Source organism: Pogoniulus pusillus, chromosome 3 (assembly GCF_015220805.1).
Source record: "Pogoniulus pusillus isolate bPogPus1 chromosome 3, bPogPus1.pri, whole genome shotgun sequence".
NCBI lineage: Eukaryota > Metazoa > Chordata > Aves > Piciformes > Lybiidae > Pogoniulus > Pogoniulus pusillus.
The window spans coordinates 26,603,071-26,626,789 of record NC_087266.1 but is presented as its reverse complement, the minus strand read 5'-3'; the positions used below and the strand labels follow the sequence as shown (position 1 = coordinate 26,626,789).

Here is a 23,719-nt window from a genome sequence, read left to right as displayed (position 1 = left end):
CAAAGTGGTTCTGTTTGCCTTTGGCATTCCACTACCAGGAAGGCCAAAAAGTCTCTCTTTGATGCTCAGCTTGCTTGCTGGAAGTACTGACAAACACTGTACAGAGCAGAAGACAGATACAGCATTAAAATTACTTAAGGATTCATAATAAAGCATCTAACAGTTCGCAAAAGCAAGGCAGCTCTTACAAACTGTCTTGTGCATTCTACTGGTCTCAAACTGGACCAGAATTTCTAGATAAAATAATATCTCATGAAACGATAGTACAGAGAAGTGCATTTGCACAATGAATGCTGTGCTAAAACAGATGGAGCAGCAGATGGGCTTACAGATTGGGCTCCCTAGACTGAGTAAAACAATCTTGCTGCTCTGGAAAATGGCAGCTCAATTCTCAAATAAACTCTAACCTATATACAGTTCATGGGTGCTCTATTTCACTCTGTCAATAAACAAAATCTTCAGAATTCACACATTTCCACATGAAATATTTACTATATAAGGTATCTATACAATAAATCTCTTAATTAAAATGGCCTTTACACACTCTTTCTGGAACAGATGGTGAGGAAGTATTATCACCCAATGGAATAAATGCAAAATGACTACTTGTTCAAAAGCTTTAAAATTAATTACCTTCCTTCATTGATGAGCTCAATAAATGCAAGTCCTGCATTCTTCTGAATAGAATTTTGCCATTCCTAAGAAGACAAAATATGACATGATCAAAACCCAAGGATTTCAAACCACATTTCTGAAGTTGACCCTTAGAAGTTTGACTTTAGGCTGAAGGCTAAACTTCTTGATGTGATGCCCTTCTGCCTTTCTCACTTTTTTTTTTTTTGGGGGGCTGTTTTGCTAAAAAAAAAAACAACAACCAACCAATGACTTGGCCATTTAAAAACTGTAATTCATTCTCAAATGAATTATTTTAAGTGGTCATGATTTTTATTTCACCCTTAAGCAAGCTTTAGTTTCCTTGTCTAAAGAGTATGAAAATACATCTTGTTTCTCCAGTTCATGCAGTTGCCCAACGAACATATTAAGTGTGACAAACTATGGCAGCCATAGTTTCTTCACATTCAAACCTTGTTTCTTCCCCATTATAACTGAAAACAAAGATAAACTTTCAAAAGATATTTAAACTACCTAATAGATACTGAAAAGATGACAACTTTTACCTCACTAAGTCACAGAGAAAATTCTCAACACACAACTGTTTTTTTGGTCATACAACACACTGCCTCTATCGCACAAACACTTCTCAGAGATACACAAGATGAAAAAAAATGTTGAGCTATCTCTTTGGCAAGAAAAGATTATTTTCTTTTGAGATAACTCATTAAAGCTTTTCATTGAGAGCAATAAACATTTCATTTTCATCACGCAAGAAAAAAACAAACAGCCACTAAAGCTTACATGGATTATGGTTCAGAGATAAACTTCTAGTCTAAGACTCCATGTTATAAACAAAAAATAGGTAGAGAGAATTACAGTTCCAGAAATATTCTGATTTACATTTCATTTTTTTCAGAACTAAAAGTTCAAGCAGAAATTCCCAACAATTATTTCCTGATGTGGGAGAGGGGAAAAAAATAACAGCTTTGCACAGATAAAGTAAGTTTCTCAAAGAATACCTGTGAAAGTTAATCACTAATAATCAAGGTGTTTCTTACCGATTCTGTGAACGCTCACAGATTTGACCAATTCCTGCATCTTAAAAACCCTAACAACAATAATCTTGTACTCATTACTGGTTTTACAAGAAACAAGCCACTAAAATATCCAAATCATAGGCACACCCCTAAATCATTACTGAGCCAGCTGCGTCCTGATTAGGGAAGCCGGAGTATCAGCATCTAGTCTGTAGGCTATAAAACCACTATAGCAAGTTTTTGCTTCAGCCCTGCTGATTTTGTTATTTTTCAAATTTAGTAATTGAAACAAGCCTAATTATCTAGCTCTTGAAAGCAATTAAATCCCCTTGTTAGAGTACAAAGTTACTTTCAGAAACTGAGAAGGAAAGGATCCAATTATTTAAAACACAGACACCTAGTGACATTTTAAGAAACAATAGTCTGGGTTAGAGACAGTATTATTTCTAATTAGAGCCTTTTACTGTGCATTGTAAAAACCTCTATTAGCACTTTTTTTGAGATGCTCTTCTGCACCACTGCTGTGACTATGTAGGCAGGAAAGCAGAACTGCTGTAGCTACATTTCAGGAAAGAAGCTGAAAGAAGAGAAGTGGAAAAAAAGAAAGAAAAAAGAAAAGGCTTACTAAGATAACTAGAAGAAAGCATGATAATTAATCTTTTCAAGAGAGACAGAGTTTCTATCTCTGTCTTTAAGAAACCAAGAGATTCTTCAAAGTCTTGTCAGATCTTCCTGGTCAATGCAAAAGTCTCATCTATTGCACAGTATCAAAAATGGCTAACTGGATTTTAGGTGAGATATCCTAAAGTACCTGATGAATCATTAGATATCTATGTGGAAACAAACAAATCTCACCTTATGTCTCCATTGGTGGCAAGTCTCATAAATTTATACAAAGTAATTATTAATGATAAAATTGTGTGAAATGTGCCAAAATCCAGTAGGCAACATAATAAAGTAGGACCTCAAAGAAACCAAGACTCATGATTTGTGCATTACTTCACTGCAAACATGACACCAAAAGCCTCACTATAAACTCCATTAATCCATAAGTAAACAAATAATTATTATTACTACCATTTCCTCTCAGTATTTTTTAGTTTTAATGTAACAGATTTAGGATGTTGAGAAATTATCTGTATTCGTGAAGAGGCTTCTTTATTTCTTCCAGTTTTACTTTAAAAGACAAAGCAATACATTGAAATGCTTAGAAATGCCATCATGACAGTTGCCTTTGCAATAGCCATCCAGACCCCCAAAAGTAATTTAAGAACTAGATTAAGATGCTCAAAGAATGGACAGTGATTTTGTTTATATTATCTTAGATGGCACAGAACTTTTTTTCCTCCACCTCAAGAAGCAGAAAAACAATCACCAAATATAATGGACACAGTGATGGTGATTGGAAAAAATATTTTCTGTGCCTCAAAAATGCTGACAATGATGACATGCTGAAGAAATGGAAGACTTGAACAAAATCATATTCCAGAAAATATCTTCTGTAGAAGAATGCATTGATGTTTCCTCCCTTGGGACTCCTGCTTGAAAGGGCAGGGGAGATGACTATGATTGCCAGCAGTGCACCTCTCAGAACAAGGCAAGTCATAATGCTTTGAGAGAGAGGCACGTTTAGAGACTAACACAGAGTTCAAGAATGGTGGCACATCACTTCTTGTACTAAAATCAGAATGAAGATATCAAATTTCATTATCATCTTTATTCATGTAAAGCTAGTAAAATAATTAAATATTATAACTTCAGACATTCAGTTCAATTCCTCTAAGTTTGGCTATGTTCTATGTTTTAATATTTTATATTATGCAAGCTTCTATTGAAGACATCAAAACCATCTAAATTATTAGGATATTGGCAATTGCTGTCTGCAGACCCCACCTAACTTGTCATCCTCCTCTATTCTGCCACTGATTGAAAAGCATCATTGCATGCAAAAACATACAGTACATGTTTCCTGACAAAAGGCTGAGACTGAAACCTGTGATGAAACTGTCCATGAAGAGGAGGATAGAAGGTAAACGAAACTAGGAAGAGTAAAAGCTTAAAAATGCCAAATAATGAACCATAACCAAACACACCGCAGATACTATTTTAAATTTGGGGGGGGTTGGTTTGTTTGGGTTTTTTTTTCTTTCAAATTATGATGGACAAGTCTCAATCTCTGACAATTTTATTTTTTTATTTTTAAATGTAGCTCTCTATTATTTCTTCAAATGTCTCTATATTAAAATAATAGCTAAGGCACAAAGAGGAACAACGAGGCTTGGCATGCTAGGAATCTTTTTTAGTTTATGTTATATTTCTTTCAAAATCATCTCTTGCTTAAAAGATTTTTTTTTTAAATCACGATGCTTAGAAAATTTCCTTTAAAGTATCTTGTGATAAATAACAAAAAATAACTTTGACAAAATATTTTTTAAAAAGAATAGTGGTTCTCAGATTTTTCATAATTTACAGGACAGCTTTTAGCCTTTCTGCTTCTTGCAAGGAAGTCTAAAATTGTGTCACAAATTACCAGTTTCTCAACCAACTGCAGTTACTGGATGGACAGATACTTGGTGTAGATATTGCCCCAGGATTCTCTGTCCAATACAGGTGCCACTGTCATGATCAATTGTAACTTTGGAACTCTCTCTTTTCCATGTTTTAAACTAATCTGAGGGGTTTTTTTTGGTGTCTGGGTTTTTTACCCCTCCCCACCCTTTTTTTTTTCCCTTTTTCTGTCATATTGAACATTTATCAAATTTCCTAGTCTGATATTAATAACTCAGTTGACAACCTTAGTTCCTCCATCACTGTATTTTTCATAACAGCTGAGCTAGATGAAATTCTAGTTTATTGATTCTCTTTTTTCTAAACCCTTGAATCTGTTTGGAGAAATATCTTATACTGAAATGAACAGGTGCTACCTTTTATCAGGAGAAGGAAATTACAACATGCATGCAGTTGAGCTTGGGTTTGAACTCCACATTGTGAAGTTAGTTACCTTCTGGAATCACCAATAACTTGCTTCACTTTAAAAGGAAAAATGAATGGGAAATGATATTTAATGGCAGAAAACCATGCCCATTACAAGCAGGGAAACCCAGCAAAACTAAGATGCAGCCTTATGAACTTTTGAGCAGAATATTCATAATGTTTTGAGAAGATTGCACAGTTTTTATGATCATAGGACTGCCCTTACCATTTGTAGAAAAACTGATCTGAAGACATTGAAATCCTAAAATCTCCCATTAGTGTTAGAACTGAGAATTAGATCTAAGATTAGTTTTACCACCTTTAACCCTTCTCTCATATTCACATATATACTGCTGTTGGTTGATAAACAAAATGTAATCTTTAGATGTATTTAGTTTGGGTGAGCTGTAGTTAATTGTCCCCATAATGATCTTTCACAGTGCTCTGTTTTGCAATGATGTAGCTGGGTGTTGATAACACAACCAGTGTTTTTGCTGCTGCTGAGCAGAGCTTGCACAACACCAAAGCTGTGCTTTTCCAACGTTTCCACTGCCATAGTATGGTGAAGGATGGGCAAGATCTTAGTAGGGGACACAGCTGGGCCAGCTGACTCAAACTGACCAAAAGGGTATTCCATACTGTATATTGAAAGCTCAGATATAAAAGCTAAGTGAAAAAGGAAGTGTGAAGGCATTCGTTGATGGAGTACGTGCTAGGGAGCAAGTCTTGATGCCTGTGAGGGACAGAATATTGTCTGCTGATGGAAAGAAAAGAATGATATCTTTATTTGCTTTTCCCTCTGCACATGGTCTTTTGCTTTGGCTTTTTATCCAATTTAATTGCTTCTATCTTGACTCATGGGCTTTTGGTTATATTATCCCTCTCTCCTGTCCATCTAAGAAGGGGAGTGATAGAGCAGCTTTGGTGAGCACCTGACCCTAAGACAGGGCCAAACCACCACATTACAAGTTACTTTGGGATCGATTTTAGGACTTTAAGGCTGTTCATTCATGTTAAAAGCAACTATTTCCCACAATAAAGAAGTTGAAGAATGACTGTCAATGTCTTCCTGGATGGCAAATCTGCAAGCATTTGAATAAACCAGGCTTCTGGCCAAATCACAGAAAGGGAAAGAATGTGAAACTTCCACTACGCTATGTGGCTATGACTTCAACAACACAACAAATTTAGTCTTAAGCATTAGATCACACTTTCACAAGACTAAATTTTCCCCACTATTTTCTTGGCATGGAGCAATATGTTAATTTTTCACTTTCTTGGAAACACAGAGACCCACTGCCCTTCTTATCATCTGTGGCAACTGCCCCATTTATGTTGCAAATGAAATCAAATATTCCCAGAGGAACATTTCATTGGTATTTTAGAAGAAGAGACTCCCTTAAAAAAATCAGAATGGCAAAACCATTGACATTATCTAAGCAACAATAGGGGAAGAATCAAATTTGTTTAAATAATACAGTATTAACTTCCATCAACTTGCAGAAATTTAACCTATTTTCCAATACAGACTGAAGACAGAAAATACATGCACCTCTATAGTCCTTCACTTAAGAGACATTACAATTATTGTCAACAACATGTGTTGTTGCCATGTATGACTGTTAATCCTAAAAAGCCAATCTACTTATTACTCAACAAACCTTTGATGTTAGAGATGGATACCTGAAGTCTTCCAAAAAGCAAAAGAGAAGACTTCTGATGCACAGAAAACTACTCTTCATGTTGTCTCCTTTATATATACATGGAAGACCCTGAAAACTGTATTTATTAACAGCTTCATTTCTAGAGGAAAAAAATATACATTACATGTTTTCTTCTTCCCCTGTGACTTGTACTGCAGCTCCTTTCTGTTGCTGGCAATTGCATCTAATAATCTGAGTATATTGCATCTAATAATCTGAGTATAGAGTATGTTCTGAATTGTGAAGGAACCCAATTCAACACTGGAACACAAATACGTGTTGAAGTTGTACCACATTTCATAAAGAAAAATGCAGAAATGTTGTACTCACTTCAGCTAGAAAGATTTTATTTACAGAACTTAAATTTGGCCCCATGATAAAATGTGAAGTTACAAAGTCCCAGTTTGGAGCTCCACAACTGATATTTTCATACATCTTTCTAATGCTTTGTCCAGCGTATGACCACCTGTGAGATTTGAATTTATTTCTCTTCCACCAAATGTGAAAATTTCCCTTTTCTTGACTGCCACAGAGGTAACCTTTCCTCCCTAGAGCCCCAGCCACCTTCCCTTTCACCTGCTATGACCTACTGCTTTCACTGCCACTCTAGAAGCACAATTAATTAAAAATGTGTTATTTTGTCCACAGTTACTTTTTGTTTAGGTGTAATTGTTGCCATCATTACATGTACTGGTGAAAGGGAGAGAGCAGGAATATGGAATTAGGCAGGGAGATGTTATGATACATTTGTGAGTCTGATGTGGGCCAAAGAGAAGTCTAAGCTGATAGGCAAAACTGTGGCCTAGGAGTATGATCCCATTAGATTCAGAGATCTGAATTTCAGCTTGCTGCCATGAAAACATGAGTGCCATTTTCTCTCTTCTCTCCTGTGCTCCTAGATCTGCAGTTTTGAATCCCTATCTTTGAGTGATTCAAAAGCTCTGTGGCTTTTGAACGATGGTCTCTGGTAGCTTAATGCACTAAACCAGGAAACAACCATCTAACAGTTTTCAGACGTGTTTGTGAGTCAGCCTTTCACACATCGGCACTGGTACCAAAGTGGGTTTAGCAGAGAAGATGATGCAGGAGAAAAAGTATATCAGATCCAGAACTTTGTTGGGATAAATGTTTTCATGATATGTTGGAAAATGCATTATTGAAACATAAAGTTTCTCTGTGTATGTTTCTGTGTGTCCTTACATTCTACATCAAATTTTAATTCAGGCTTTTGCAGTGATATGATATGCAGCATTGTCTCCTAGTTGCACTGATACAAATATAGAGTCAGTGAATAATCCAACAGGAGAAAGAGAAAAACACATCAAAATGTAAAACATCCAAATTGTTTCCTGATTAGGAAAAAGGAAGATTGTATTTCCACAGGATTTTGCATAACTGACCTTAATTTCAACACTGAAGTTTTAACAGACTTAATTTCATAAAAAGACTAAGTCTCAGGTTCATTTTTCTCTACATTTGAGAAGCAGTCATTATTTAACTTGTCTTCAACCTTCCTAATGCAGCTGGTGTCAAAAAGACAAATAGCAAATGCTTCTGCTACTGTGCTGCTATCACAGTTCCTCAGAAAGAACTATCACTTATCAAACAAAAATTAAGAGTATGAGAACTCTAGGAGTACTTTTGGAGGGAATAAATAAGGCCCAACAAGCATAATGCAAGTTGAATCTAATCCTGGCAACGAGGGAACAGATACAGAATTATTACAAGTAAAGCCACAATAAAAATGAAAATAATGTCTTTAATGAAAATGAATGTTTTTAATAATGGTCTAAAGTTAAAATGTAAAATAGACATACGAGCAGTGTAGAAGAGAAATAAAGAGTCTCAAGATGCAGCCTGGTCAGATACCTGTTGCTAAGTAGAGCTGGAGAATTCCTACTTAAACTTTTCTAGAAAGCCTTGAATAGAGCACGTTAGTATCAAGAAGCATGGCTTGAGTTTCTATTATATGAATCCTTTGTGTTTCCATTATATAAATTCCATATTTCTGGGATTCTTCTAGTCAGAAAAAAAGTTATTCTTTTACATGGTTTCTGTGTTGGGCAGAAGCCCAAGAGTTATCCCATGCTTTGAGGCAGAATTTAACTTCAGATGTGCTAGTGGGTACTGAAATCGATCTTACATTCTGAGAGGTAAACCTATTAGTGAACTTGCTCCGTGAGAACTTCCTCTGAACTTGCACTGATAAGGCACATCTTTTGAGGCAAACTGCTGTAGTATATATAGTAGTATGCAATTGTTATGTTCTGTGTGTGTCAAACTGCCATAAAGTGTTTTATGGACTCTGCTGCGTAGAAGATCCTTCAGAGATCTTTCTTCATTGAGTATGTACTGAATGGCTGCCTGTGGCATGGAAAGACAGACTATATTCACCCCATGCAGCTACAAAGTTTCCAAGTTAATAGATAAGACGGTAAGGACAGACAACTCATTTGTGAATTGTTAACCAACATTTGAAAGGTTTAGCTGAAGCTCAGTTTACACATCAATTACATACTGAACTTTAAGTCCTGGATATATTCTTCATATATCTTGTGGTGTTTACAGCTTAATTCTAAGTGGAACTCTGTGTTATCATTTATTTGAGAACCTCCTAGAAGGTTTTATTTGCAGTGTAAGTACACTTTGGTTATGTATATCCTCCTCGCTCCTCAAGTCTATTTAAAAGGGCTAGCACCTAAAAGAAAGCTTTTCCCTCAGCACAGTGATTCAGAAGAGGATTAGTTTCATTACAGTTTTCCTTTTGAAGCTCAATTACAACTTTGGTCAAACTTGGATCATGGGGCAGGGGAAAACAACACAATGAATGAGCTACTTAAAACTACAAAAATCCTGAAACTTGTCAAATATTCTATAACCACAACTGACAAAGACCTTTTTAACTAAAGTAGTGATTTATCCATAATTTATCCATTATAATAGTCAGTTTTAAACAGGCCAAGTAGCAAGATGGTTCATATACTAAGACAATATTTTCCATTTAAGAAAATAGATTTCCCCTGTTAATAGGTAGGATATATAAAAATATACGTGGCAAGAGATAAAACTCCTTTGGGATAATACCATTCAGTTTCTGCAGGAGCTGTATCCCAAAGAGAAAAATCTGCAAAAATATCTGGAATCAATTAGAAAGCATTGGTAGCTAAAAATATAAGGACAGAGAAAAGAAAGAATAAGGAATTGAAATATACATCTGATGTGAAGAACTACACTGTAAAAAATAATGCATTAAAAAAATAATTCTGTAGTTTATTGAAGAAATCTGCCACTCCAACAGCAACACAGCTGTGACACTCTCAACTACGCTAACGGAACAAAGACCAGCTAATCAAGCACAGATCTTGTCAAACGTAACACATCTTCATTTGTTTCACGTTAAAATAGACTAAGACCAAACGAAAATGCCTGTTCCATGAAAAGTGAAAGTCATTACATGTTTATTATCACATATTTGGCAAATATATATATATATAAAACAAAAGCTTGTAAGTACTTTGGATATAAGAAATAAAGAAAAAGAAAGCCTTCAAATAAACCTGGGTTTTAGTCTACTGAAGAAGGTCATCACAGGGAAGACATAAAATGGGTGCAGGGAAGCAAGATACAGTATAAGGGAGATTTTGAAAGTACAAAGAGTAGAACTTTTTCTTCTTCCCCAAATGGACAAGTGATGCACTATCTCTACAGGAGTTCCTTTACAACTTAAAATATATTTTCCACAGAAACTCAGAATTCCACTGGGGGGAAAAGCTTGATTGCATATCCTTCAGAGTCTAAAAGGCTGCCCATATGAACTGAATTATCCATGACATGTACCTTCAGACATTTGTAATGTGATATTTCATGTAAATTTAGACCATACCTTGGATGTGAGCCACTGGCAATGTTGATTTTATTCAGGAGCTCAGATAAGAAAAAAAATTCTGACATCCTTGCTAATCTGTAGTCGTTAACATGGAATTTCCAACATAAAGAGCATAAAAGCATCTAATTTGCTGTAGCAAATGAAAGGAAAACAAACTCTGCATTTCCCTTTCCTATTCAATGTCTAAAGTTACTCTGTTCTGTGAAAACAAAATTGTACTTTTCAAAGGTTTTTAAGATCATCATCTATCTTTTGAGCAATACATTTCAAACTTTCCCACATAATCTGCAAAGTGCCATTCAATTTGAACACGGAGGATTTACCCATGTGAGGGAGAAAAGCCCTAGTTACAACAGGATTAGTGAAAAACTGCTGTTCTTTGAACAGTCTTTCTACTTAATACTTCTCAATTTATCATATGGAAAAGCACAGGTAGCACTATCTCTTTTACTGTAGAGATGCAGAAAACATCTGCTAAAACCCTAATTCCCTGTTCTGTTAGCTATACGCAGGATTATGGTATTTGTCTATCTGCTATTCTCTTCTAGTCATTTTATGTGTTAGTACTTACAAAAAGAAACAAACCCAAACAACAGAAACACACGAAACCCCAAAACCCTAAATAAAAAAACAAATACAAACACAAGTGCCTTGTTTTTCTTTCCCCCGCAGATAACTGTACAGACCTCTTTAGTACACCTGTAAGGTTAAACACAACGCTCTGTGGAGTTGCAGTTTACAGAAGCAGTGCTTTTGAAGCTAGCAAGGTGAAGGGAGGGGAATGCAATTTGCACCACTACAGCCCTCTGTTGACCAGTTCCTGTAGAAACATCTAACACCACTACTAACAATTCTAGCACCAGCTTTTGAAAGACTTAACTAATAAACGGTAATCAAGAAACAAAATCTTCCATATTTCGAAGTTGAAGAAGCAACCTTGAAGTATCAGATGGGGCATAAACATTAAAAGCTTGCCATTTCCCCAAATAATTGGGTAGCGCTCCCAGGCAAACACAAAAGAAAATTAATAAATGTTCAAACATTTAATTAGGCTTTTCACAGCATTTAATGTATAAAATGAGTCTTATTTGCAAAATAGTCAAATATTTGTTTGAAATAATGAACAACATGTATAACAGTCCTAAAAATAACAAATTGATTTTAGCTGCATTTGTTACATTACTTTGCTTGGATGTCTAAGGAAAAAAGCATTGCAGAAAGAGCTTAAATTTCTCTCTCTTCCTTTCAATCAATATTTGAGGCAAAGTTTCATCTCTAGGGCCCTTAATGGCAGGAATTCCTGGAGCCAGCAAATGAGTAATGTTAAACCTATGATTAGATGATGAGGCCATCAAAGACGCTAGACCTTAATGCTACATTCCACTTTATTCCTGAGAACTGCAGTAAAAACAAAGGCTGGTGAAGAAAGGACTGTAAGTTATTCTTTCCCTCAAGAAAATGTTTCAAAAGCTGCTAAAAAAAAAAACAAAAGAGAGAGAGAGAGAGAGAGAGAGAGAGAAAAGAAAGAAAAGTTGCATGGCATGAACACAGAACTCAGAAGTCTTAATGGATCTTTTGGAATTTTCTTGGAACTCAGGACTTCGCCATTAAGTAAAAAAATTTTCAAGTGCCCTGTTGGAGAAGGTTTGAAGTTCAAATCCCACTGAGAATTCCTGCCAGTGATATATTTTTCTTTTCCTTAACCAATATCCATCCTGGCTAAAAAAGGAAGGGGAAAAAAAAAAAAAAAGGAAGAGTTGGGAAGAAAAAAAATCCAAGGAAAACAAGATCTAATGGTTTCCTTATGACACAAGGTTGAAGAAGCGCAACTTGCAGACTAGCAAACAGCAGGTAAGTTGGAACCCCCTCCCTAAAATAATCAGTTGTGAACCTTGATTATTTTCAGATAGATTCCTCAAATGCAGATCTTAATTTCACTGACTTCTAGACACTTATTTGTTACAGGACATTTTTGGTGCACGCTTTCAATGTGTAGCAGGGAATGCTCAAGTAAAGCTTCAAATAAGTAATTTTTCTTACTAATAATGTAACAAGGTTATATGGGTATTTTATGTACTAACTTGGTTTGAGTTTAACAGGTATTAAAAAATCTGGGGGAAACTTGGTAAATGAGACACTGCTAAAAAGCCCTTCAAGAAGAGTAAAAACTTGTGCAATTATTTGGATCTGTTAGGTTGTTGTGGTTTTATTTTACAAAAGGAGCAAAATTCTAAACTGTTGATAATTTATTACTCCCAGTTTGAAGCAAAAGACTACATATCTGATATTAGCGAATGACACTTCTGTCAAAACAAATAAACTTAAAACTGAGAAATAAACAACCCAAACAGTATGAGGAATTATTTTAGCTTTGAATATTTCACTTGTGAAAGCTGCTCAAAATGTTAACTGATTCATATTTCTGAGAAAACTACTGCTGCTGGGCTAAAACCCTCATAAGTAACTACATTTTTAAAACAGAAATATTTTACTTCTGCCAGTTCTCAAGGACTACCTAAGCCACGTTCCTCTGCTTTTTATATATTGATGGTTACATAGAGTATCCAGTAAGTTATGTCATGTATAAGGAAAAAAAAGCCACCACAAAGTAGATTTAAAAAAAAGTTACAAATTCATAGGCTGATTTCAACACAAAATTATGACAACAGTATCTTTAGTATCTTTCTATACAAGTCTTGGTTGGAAAAAGAGTTCCTATACAAAAACGTCCATAATGTGCATCCATACACTTAAAACAAATACAAATATAAGTTGCATACCCTAGTGAATATGGAGAAACTGTGGATCATATATAGAAATCAACAGGCTACCAGAAGAGACTAATTCATATTCTCTTATACTGACATGGAAGAATCCAGTAACAGCAACATATAATTAGCCTGGCAGTAATCCAGCACTTTGTAAAGAAACTAATACAATTAAAACCAGAGAATGTCTTACCTGTGAACAAAGCAGCATAACAAGTTCAACCACTGAGGTACTTGACTTCATACAAACCAGACCTGCAATAGAGTCAAAAAATGAATTCAAAAGGTTGTTGATATTTAGTTGTCACAGCTTGATGGCTTCAGAAATTCTATAAAGTATCTAAGTAGCATTAATCACTCCAATTCACTGAAAGAATTTTCAAGCACAATTATCTGAAAACTTCATTCAAACATCCTCAAATGTCCAGAAAATATCAAAGAATCACCTTGAATAACACATACCAGGTTCAGGAAAGTATGCTCTTTAACTGTCAGGGTTTTTTTTTTGTTGTTGTTGGGTTTTTGTTTGTTTTTTTAGCATTTAGCTTTGTTCACTAATCAGGTAAATAAATAGCTAGATATGCATATACATAAATACCTATCTATATAATCCAATTAATATATAGTAAACATAAGAAAACCTTTGAATCTCAAATAATGTAAATTCTTAAGAATAAACTGATCAGATATTAATAGGTAGAAGTTATTTTCATCATTAGCTAATTGATTTTTTGTAATTGAAAAGTTAACAAAGTAATGGAACATTAATAAGAAAACTTATTTATATTAAAATTATAAACCATAATTTGTAGAATATGTTACTTAAAACAAATACTGAAATATGCAGCATTACTGTCACTTTTTTGCACTTAAATACAATCTCCAGTACTATAAATAGTTGTTTGCATTTCTAGAGATGTAGATTTGGTTTTGGAGAGAAGGATATCATATCTAAGCATATAAAAGATGCATTGTGAGGAGATGAGGAGGAAATCACACTTCTGTTAATTTTCTATGTGGTACCTACTGTTATCTAAAATCATGCAGACAACGATAGGATGGCTTAGGGCATGGAAACATTTCGGTTGTGTTATAGAAAGGCTAACTTCACAAATACAAACCTTATAAGAAGTAAATAGGAAGCTCAACAGCAAACTGATGTGCTTTAAATAGGTTTCTACAAACAGCAATTAGAAACAAAAGTACTCCTACACAACAGCACATATATTTATTGTGGGTAGTGGATAAATACCCTTTTGTGCCTATTTTGCTAACAACCCCATCCTTATTGTATAGTAACACAGAACACGCTGTAAGAAGCCACCAGGCTTCCATTCTATCAGATATATGGGCAGACAGTTAACTAATGAAATAAGAGGCAGATGTGCAAAGCTCATTTAGGGAGACAATTGCTGTAATTGATCAGCTATTCTCATACTCAAGTGCTAGTGGATCAGAAAGATTAATGGGATACTTATCACCTGCAAGCTACCTCCACTGTTTGAAAGCTGACAAAATAAAATACAAACAGGAGATGGAAGCAGACAGTTAAGCCAATGCAGATAGCACAAATACACAGAATCATAGAATCAGTCAAGGTTGGAAAGGATCACAAGGATCACCTAGTTCCAACCCCCCCTGCCATGGGCAGGGACACCTCACACTAGATCAGGCTGTCTATCCCCTCATCCAGATATATAGTTATCTAATATTTATCTAACATTTTATCATAGAATGTTCTGTGGTTTACTATTAATTCACCTCATGTTCTGTAAAACTCTTTTTGGTTACACACTCTTTTTCCAAAATCATTGAAACGTAGTTCAGATTGCTGCAGGTACCTCAGGTCTATTAAAACAGGATCAAACTAAAATAATACTCCCAGAAATAGTCTTCTATACTTGTGAATGTCTTCACATTCTGATTTTATACCAAAAGAACAAATATATTCATAATGAGCATCCTACACAGTTCCAAAAAATAACCCAATTACATTACATAATAAGTGTTTATGCATCAGCAGTATTTTCTTTCTATCTTCACCAGGTTTAGTGAAAGAAAACCTGGTGTAAAATACACACTTTAAAAAGAAACACATTGTGAGTATTTCCTGGCTTAATTCATTAAATTAGAATTTCTTTATTTTCCAAGACAGTTAGCTGGTGACACTTCTGCCACTTGCGTGGCTTCAGACAACATGAAAAAAATTTGGAATGCCAACAAAACCAAACATGCCTAAAATGGCAAAAGTTAGGATAAGTACCATTATTATGAAAGCAAATTTTCCTGTTTAAATAGTAAGTTCTATATATATACACTATATCTAACTTTTTTTATTGCCTGATGGTTCAATAGGTTTATGTAACAGTGGTTGCCTGACCTAAAATTGGCACCTTTTCTCTATGTGTCTGGACATCACTTCATAATTTTGCATATCACATTTAGTCAACTGCAAGCATGGATGTCCCATTCTAGCATCAGAAAAGAGAATCAAACTGAGTTTGGTGAACTTCAGAAAAAGAAAGAGAAGTACACACCCACTAGTTGTACCCAGCTCTGTAATTGCCTGTTGATCAAAAAACCCATTGATAATAGCCTTTAAGACCTCTTGTAACCAACAGTATTCAAAATCTGACATTCTAAGAGGTTGCTTTTCTGTAAAACAGAAACAAATAACTACCATAGAAACTATCACACTTTTCACATGTGAAAATAAAGAGGAAAGCCTTTCAAAATAAGTTCATGGTGTCAAGGATGAAGGGGAGATCTTACTGCTTTCTTACAGCTACCTGAAAGGAGGTTGCAGGGAATCAGTGTTAGTCTTTTCTTCCAAGTAATTAGTGATAGGATGAGAGGCAATGGCCTTAAGTTGTGCTGGGGAGGTTTAGATTGGATATTAGGGAAAATTGGATATTAGGGAAAAGGAGTGATGAAGAGTTGAAATAGGATGCTCATGGAGGTGGTGAAATCACCATCCCTGGAGGTATTCAAGAAGCATGTAGAGATGGTGCTTAAGGACATGGTATAGTGGTCATGGTAGTTTGGTTACAGTTGGACTCAATGATCTTAAAGGTATTTTCCAACCTTAATGATTCTATGATTCTAAGACAGATTCAAGGAATTACTTTTGACAGTGAGCTCAGTCTGCAGCAGAAACTAAGTGTGCAGCACTGAAGTTGTAAATAAGAAAAGCAGGAGCAGCTATGACAGCAAATGGAGAATTCCATGCATATTCATAGGTAGGAAAAAGGGAAGAGAAACATAAGTACTTTCTATTCGACTTTAGCTATTCATACCATATATTCCTTGAAGCTAAAAAGAATACAGAAATGTGAAACATTCATAGCAGAGCCACCATTTCACATTGTAAGTTTCTTGTTCATCAGCCTCTTCCTCCCACTTCAGGGACTCTTTCCACTCAAATCATATGAGGGAAAGTGTGTGCCCTCTATTATATGCTCCATTTCCTCCTCCCTAACTGCAAAGTGCTCTGGTTTTGTGTTCCTTGTGCTTCTTCCCATTTCTGCTCGTTCCTGAATTGAAAAAAGTAAAGATTTTTTTTTTTGGTCTGTTATGCAAAACAGCTCATCCTCAGAGCTTACTCTCAGAGATGTTGTGGAGTCAATACTAGAGAACAATTAGATGTAGTGGAGGACAGATCCATTTCTGCTTGTTAGAGCAAAGAGTCAGAACGCAGTCTCTGCTTTATGAAGATTCCACATAATCAAACATGTAAGAGTAAGCCAAGGAAGAATCCCTGTCCTGTTTGATTTAGCCTACACAGACCAGAAAATAAAGATCATTTTAGTGCCTTTTTGGGTTTTAAGTTTGCATGACCCTCTTATTCTAGGAAGTCCAACTTGCATGAACTGCCTCACTGCTTTTGGTTTGGTACTAAAATAATTTCCTGCAGCAGATGGCATATATTCTACCAGAAAAGAAAGAGAAAAAAAGAAAAGGGGGGAAAAAGGGGGAAAAAAGTGGAATAAAATGTTCTACTCCCATTTTACAGAGAGAATAGATGGCCAAAACTGGCTGAGGTATCTTCATAAAAATCCAAAATAGAACTTGTAGCACAAATCAGAACAAAGATCAATTTCTCAAGTCCCAAATGCACTAGCTACTGCATTTATTCTTCCTTTTCATCATTTTGCAGGATCCGAGATTTTTAGTGTTCAAACTTCTACGTTTTAACTTCATGAGAAACAAAAATGATAACAAGGGTTGAGAAATAATGGCTCCTCTGATTGAGAACACACAAATCTAGTTTCAGTTATCTTCCACCACCCCACCCCCCTTTCAATCCAATGAGGAAAAGTATTTGCAATTCAAGCTAAAACTGTTGCGTGCATTCTTCAGCTGCAGATAAGTTCTTCCTATACCATCTGTATCAAATGCCATTAAGGAAGCTAATGTAATTACTAAAATACAAGTGGATATTTCCTGCATACAGCAAGGTTAAAAAGGTCACTGTTTAACTGAATGGAGTACGTGCTCTTTATTATTTGCTGTTCTTAGTACTTTTCTTCATGGTCTATTCTCAGTCCATTAAATATAGCCAATGAAATTCAGCAATTTGATGGCAACAATGACCACATATATATAGATGCAAAAACTGGGAGCATCAAGTGCGTGACCTTAGCTAATCTGGAATAAATGACGTATGCCTGGCAATTATCTTGAAGTGCTCTGGTTTACTTGACTTCTTTTTCAGTGTTCTTCTGTTGGCTCAAAGATATGCTAATTATTTCTTTTCACCATGACTTATTAATGTCTAAAAAAAGATTAATTTCAACTGTACTATTTTAGTCATGCCCATGGCATTAGTGAAGTCATGGGTTCAAAACCTCTAAGTCACCATGCTGAACTAGTCAGTGTGAATTTCTATTTTGAAGCAATAGGATGTAGGCTGATAAAATCAATTGCAAGAAAAAATCCTTATGAAATAAGATCATGGTTTTGAACTTCTTTTTATTATTATTAATACAATGTGTGTATGAGTTTAACTGAATACCACCACAACAGCATCTGGTCTTTATCAAGGTTTGCCTGCATTTTCTTTCAATGATTTTACTTCTGTGTCAACTTAAACCCTTATTGGAACTGGAATCAATTGTAGTATCAGTAAAAACAAAAGTTAAGTATTTTTGTGTCTTATGCTCAACTTAGGGAAAAAGATGCAATTAACTACACTTCAGAGCCCGCAGAAATCTTTCACTCAATTATAGCTTCTACTTATCTGAAAGTCTCAAGTATGGACAAATATAAATCTTGAGAATGTTTAATCCATATAAAGAAGCTCGCAGAGAAATCTTGGCTCTTATTACTGCTGTACAGCATGTCACTTAAACTAGAGCATATTGTATAGAAAAAAAACTTGCTTATGACATAATAATGACATGCTATTATATGTACTGTTTTATTGACATATGAAAAATGCATAAAATGTAGTCAGAAAAGAGCACAAGGCCCTAAAACGAGGCATGAAAAAAAGCAAGCTGGAATTTTCCTTTTTAATCTGTGTTTCTGTGAAACTAGATATTTTCTTCTTCCTACTGATACAGTCTTCCATGTGCTTTCAGCAAAACTGCATCATTTCAAATGTTTCACTATACTTACACCACAGTATCTCTTCCTGTAATCCTCACTGACCTCTGCAACAAGAGACAGTAGGAATTTTCTGCCAAGAACTACTGCTTAAAAATTGTGTCTTGATTTTTGATAGACTACTCCCTTACACTCTGTTCAACGTTTGTTAGGAGCGGCATAACAAAGCTTTGAGGATAGTTCATGCTGGTGATAGAAAGTAAAGCATGTTTAGGCTGTGACAGGACTAGGAAAAAAGGTGATGGTGACATTTTGGTTGGAAATGTAAGTTTTTCTTCAAGTTTGTTCTTGCAAAATGTCTTTCTTCTGTCAGCAAAATCTTATGGCAAATATTTTCTTGATATACTCCAATTTAGAATCAAAGAAATAAATTTAGGATTATTTTTTAGGCCATTAGCAAAAATTGCTTGGACAGTTTAAATCTGTATTATTTCTTCTGTAGCATATATTGTCAGTCAGAGAAACTATTGTGAAACTGTGTGAAGCCTAGATTCAAACTGATGTTTTCATTCAATTATCACATTGTTAGTGAGTTCACTACAGATCTGAAAACAAATAGTATGAAGGGAAAATACAAAGATAGGTGATAAGTTTGAAAGTATATGCTAAATAGGTAAAACTATTAACTGAAAGGCTAGAGATGCTTTTATTCCAAGCAAAGCAATCATTAGGAAAAACAAAACAAAAACCAAACAAAAAAAAAAAGTAATAAATTAAGTAATTATTTGCAAAATTAAACTAAAAATTGGTTTCAGAACCAAATATATGTCACATATTTTGTATGCATTTAAATTACACTAATGGTCTTAATAGATGAAATGTGAAGGCTGGCAAATATTCAGGAATGGCAGAAAGTCTGCAGGTGGAAATCACAGCCATGTTGCAAAATAATTACAACTCCACTTTCACCAGATGAAAAGAAACACTGTTCCAATGAACATAACTCACTAAAATAACAAAGTCAAGGTTATGAATTTAACAATTCCATTCAGCAACCTTGTCTGGCAAAACACAACATTACCATCCACTCTAGGGACCATGAGGGATGGCTGTATTACTACTCCAGAACATCCTTTTCAAGGGTAGATCTCCTTTACAGAGTTGAAGAGTGACACAGAAAAATGTGATGAACATGAATTTGATTCAGTGCATTTTCAGCTGATCAAGATATTTATACCTCATGTAGGATTTGTTACAGTGAAAGACACTGCACAACACACAATATTCTTTGTATCTGCTACCTGGAAATTTAGGAAAGGTATCATCCAGGTTACAAAATACCTTTAAAATATTACCAGAAATCTTTAAAACTCATACCTTAAGATTACATCTAAAACAAACACTGGCAGATAAACACAAAAAGTGCATTTTAGTCTGTTCAAATCCAGCTCAAAGGGTTCCACCTTTTGAGTCACCCTTGTAAAATAAAATGTATCATAATACTAGAATATTATTTAAAATACAAAAAAAAGTTATATAAGAGTTCCTTAAATAATTTTATTAAAGTAAGAAAACCTGTACTACTTCTTAACTGCAGCTACCCAAAAGGAACCTAAACGAGGACTATGAAATATCCAGATGGAACCACAGAATGGCAAAAACCCTTGAGAGCATACCCACAGAGAGGGGATTTACTACAATGTGGACATGATTTACTTTTTAAAATCACAGACTTTCAGACTATGAGCCCATGAGCTGTAATGATATTGGCAAAATTGATGCTGGTGCCATATTACTCTAGAGAGTCTAGCCTTGTACCAATGTATGAAATTTTGGTCAGTTTTCCATTACTGTTAACAGGATGCACAAATTCACATTCTTTGATTGAAAGGGAGATCACTTAATCTATTAAATAAAGCCCACTACCACCGTTCAGCTTAATATCTCACTGAACATTTTCAAAACTGATTCTGTTTTTCCTTTAGTGATTGTGGTAAATTTTTTCCTTGGCCAATGGTCATTTTGGATTTACCCAATATGCACATTTGTGTTTCTCTGTCTTTCTTTTAACACAGTTTCTCTCTGAATAGATCTCTCTTCTAAAGTCTTTTGTGACATAGCAAACTAAGATACTTATCTAACTGCCATACCGGGGCAGATCTAAAATTCATAGCAATCTATCATGTATCAATTGAGTGCTCTAATTAGCACTGATACACAAAATGATCCTTTTAATACAAAACAATATAACACAAATATTAATTATGAGAAAACCATACTCTGATAAATTCAGGTAAGGCAGAATGTTTCAGAACAATGTGATACTTATTTTATTGAATTTGGAAATTGAATTTGGGAAGTAAATGTTGCCTGTTCTTCCAAAGTCCTTTCATGTACAATAAGTTAAAAAAAAAAAAAATCAAACCAGTGACCACACTGCATTGCAGCTGATGAAACTAAAACAACTCTCATCTTCAAAATATCTATAAAATTGAGCTATTACTTCTCTGTTGAAGGCTATTTCAGTTTCAGGTAGACTTGACTAACTTATACATGTTTTATCTCAGTGGAAGCCTGGAATAACCGAAAAATAAAGGACAAATCATGCATCTGTCTAGATATAACTTCCATGAATATCATGAATATTTTTTTCCTTTTTTTTTTTTAACCAAGCACCTAATAGTCCACTGTGAAAATTAAAATAGGATCCTAAAAGTCTTCTGATTTTCTCCTTTATTCCATGATATAACTCAAATAAGCAGCTCAAAGTTGTGGCTAAATGTTTGCCTCGGCTGCTCTCAAGTATTCTGAGATTTTTTTCCTACTGATTCCTCTCAATTTCCTTATTGAAATGATGAAACATCTACCCTTCCTTTCCCTCTCTCTTTTTTTCCCTCAGTCCTTCACTCCTCCTCAAAATCAGGAAACATTTCAGAAGAATTATCTGAACAGTGATTTATTTTCAAAGTGTACAAACAGAAATCAGAACACTAATTTCACTCCATAACCATAAGCAAATATTTACACTTTATACCTTAACTACAACTAGAATGCTTAATCTTAATCTCAAGAATCTTCATTTTTTTCTAAAGTTGTCAAAAGTGACATCCTGGACAAGATGGATTATAAGTATGATCCCAAATGGCAGTTTCTGGAATATCACACTTTCCTTGAAAATGCACTACTTAGTGCTATTTTTTTACTTAGGAACAAGGTTTTATTTTTCTCCTGTAATTTATCAACTTTTCCTTAGCTACACTGTATAACTTACTCCTATTTGATGCTCTGTTTTCTATGGGGTTTTTTGTGTTCTCTCATTTTATTTTTTTTAACTTAGGAATTGTCTTTTGTTTCTTTCTTTCTACTACTGTTTTCTAGTTCTTTGTTAGATTCTTTACTACTGTTAAGGGGAATATTATTGTCATAGCATGAGACAATTGAATGACCAAAAAAAACCTAAACAAACAAGGAAAAAAAAGAAAGGGGAGGTAGGGAGAACAGGCAAGAAAAGGATAAACTGCACAGGGGTAATAACTCTGTAGCAGTCCTCCTTGCTTCCTTATATTTATTCTCTCTGGCAACCTTGGGGCCATGCTGAAAGACCAGTGAGTGAACCAGTACAATTTTACATAGGAAGTGTAACAACTCCCTTCCAGAGCTCATGCAGATTCCTAAATTTCTAAGGGCAAGATGACCACCATTCATAGGTCCATACATCTAGGTGTAATCTCCTGAGTAGCATCAATCATCAGCTAATTTTTGTATCTATCTGAGCAAACTGTTGGTGAACCATTACTTCTATTCAGAGGGTAATTTTTTTTCTGAGAATTTCATAGCAAGGGAGAAAAATAAATCTCCATTTCCATGCTGAACTTTGCTGACCTCAGTTGGCAGCCATCAGATATTGCTCCCATCCTGAAGCCCTACTGACAAATGGTAATCATTCTGAAACAGTCTCTCAAAACACAGAACCATGTCATACAGTCACAGATCTCTTGAAATAACTTGTATTTCTTGTGTTTCAGTTTTCTTTATTTACTTGACAGTAACATTGTTATGAGCTCTCCCTAGACCTGCTTTGACATCACTTTGCCATCTTAATTTGACATATCACAACTGTCTTTGTTGTCTGACAAGTTCTTTCGGCATGAGGGTTTTGCAGTGCAGCAAAATCTCCACAGACAACATCACTATTAGTATAAAAAGAATGGATCATAAAATTCCATATACCAACAGACAAAAATAAGACACGATACAAGAAAATACATATTTAGCAGGTTTGTATTTTTTTGTGGGGAAGTAAATTTTAACATAAAGTTATACTAAAGACAGTAAAGATATATCCTCTTAGTCCTTGCAAAAATCATCCCACGTCTGTCAGGAGTCTGTTAAAATTTAGATAAATCAAGCCTGGTGATTCATTAATGTTTATGCTATTGTTAAAAAAAAAAAAAAAAGAAGGTATGTTTTTAAGGTTCAAGGGTAGTAGTGTCTCAAGTTAATTGACCCAAGAGTTTTTGTGGAATATTCTTTGTTTATTGTCTGAAGGCAATGAAACAGGCATATACATATCCAATAAGATGAAATGCAGAAGTGCCTTTAAATCACCAGCACAAGTAAAAGAGTTTTGTAAACTTAGTCCTTGATTAGAAGGTTTCATTCTGGGTCATAAGAACAGATGATAAGTAGACACAGAGTTAAGGAATATACAGAAGGAGAACCTGTAACCAGCTCTAATAAGATTAGTTTTGTAAAGAACCTGGATATAGAGCTCAGGCTACATGGAAAAGGATTATTAGCCTATACCTCACACGGAGTACATCTTTTAGGGCAAATTCTGATACAGAGATGTTTATCAAACTTAGGTAGCTCTCTGGAAAATACTGCAAGGATAATAAAGCAGATTGATTCAGTTTTAAAGCCCTTAGAGGACAAAGAGTGGGGCAGATACCAGCCTAACAGTTTCAAGTCCAAAAATCAGGCAGAGTCCCCTGCTGAGTTCTGAATGATGAATTAAGTGGAATAAGAACCAGAGAACCTCTGCCTGTGGGGAGCTTCACTCACAGCATGAACATCCTGTAGATACTAAATACCTTTTTGGCACACCACCTCGTTTTTCTCTGGACCTGGACAGTAGTGGAGAAAACACTAAGAGGGGAAAAGGTGACTGTTTTAAATAATAAATTGTAC

General features: G+C 35.0%; 1 protein-coding gene across 7 annotated transcripts in view; it reads right to left on the bottom strand.

Annotated features, from left to right (window-relative positions):
- The window catches only part of NBEA (neurobeachin), a 527,236-nt gene that overhangs the window by 269,859 nt on the left and 233,658 nt on the right, over positions 1-23,719 (bottom strand). For 6 of the 7 annotated variants that reach the window (XM_064173040.1, XM_064173052.1, XM_064173047.1 and 3 more), the window contains 2 exons: positions 13,176-13,237; positions 634-698 (listed from right to left, as the gene is read on the bottom strand). In XM_064173040.1, the coding sequence (XP_064029110.1) occupies positions 634-698; positions 13,176-13,237 (127 nt within the window). Of the gene's footprint in view, positions 1-633; positions 699-13,175; positions 13,238-14,103; positions 14,219-23,719 lie in introns of those variants that run through there. The other variant, XM_064173088.1, reaches the window with a different exon arrangement.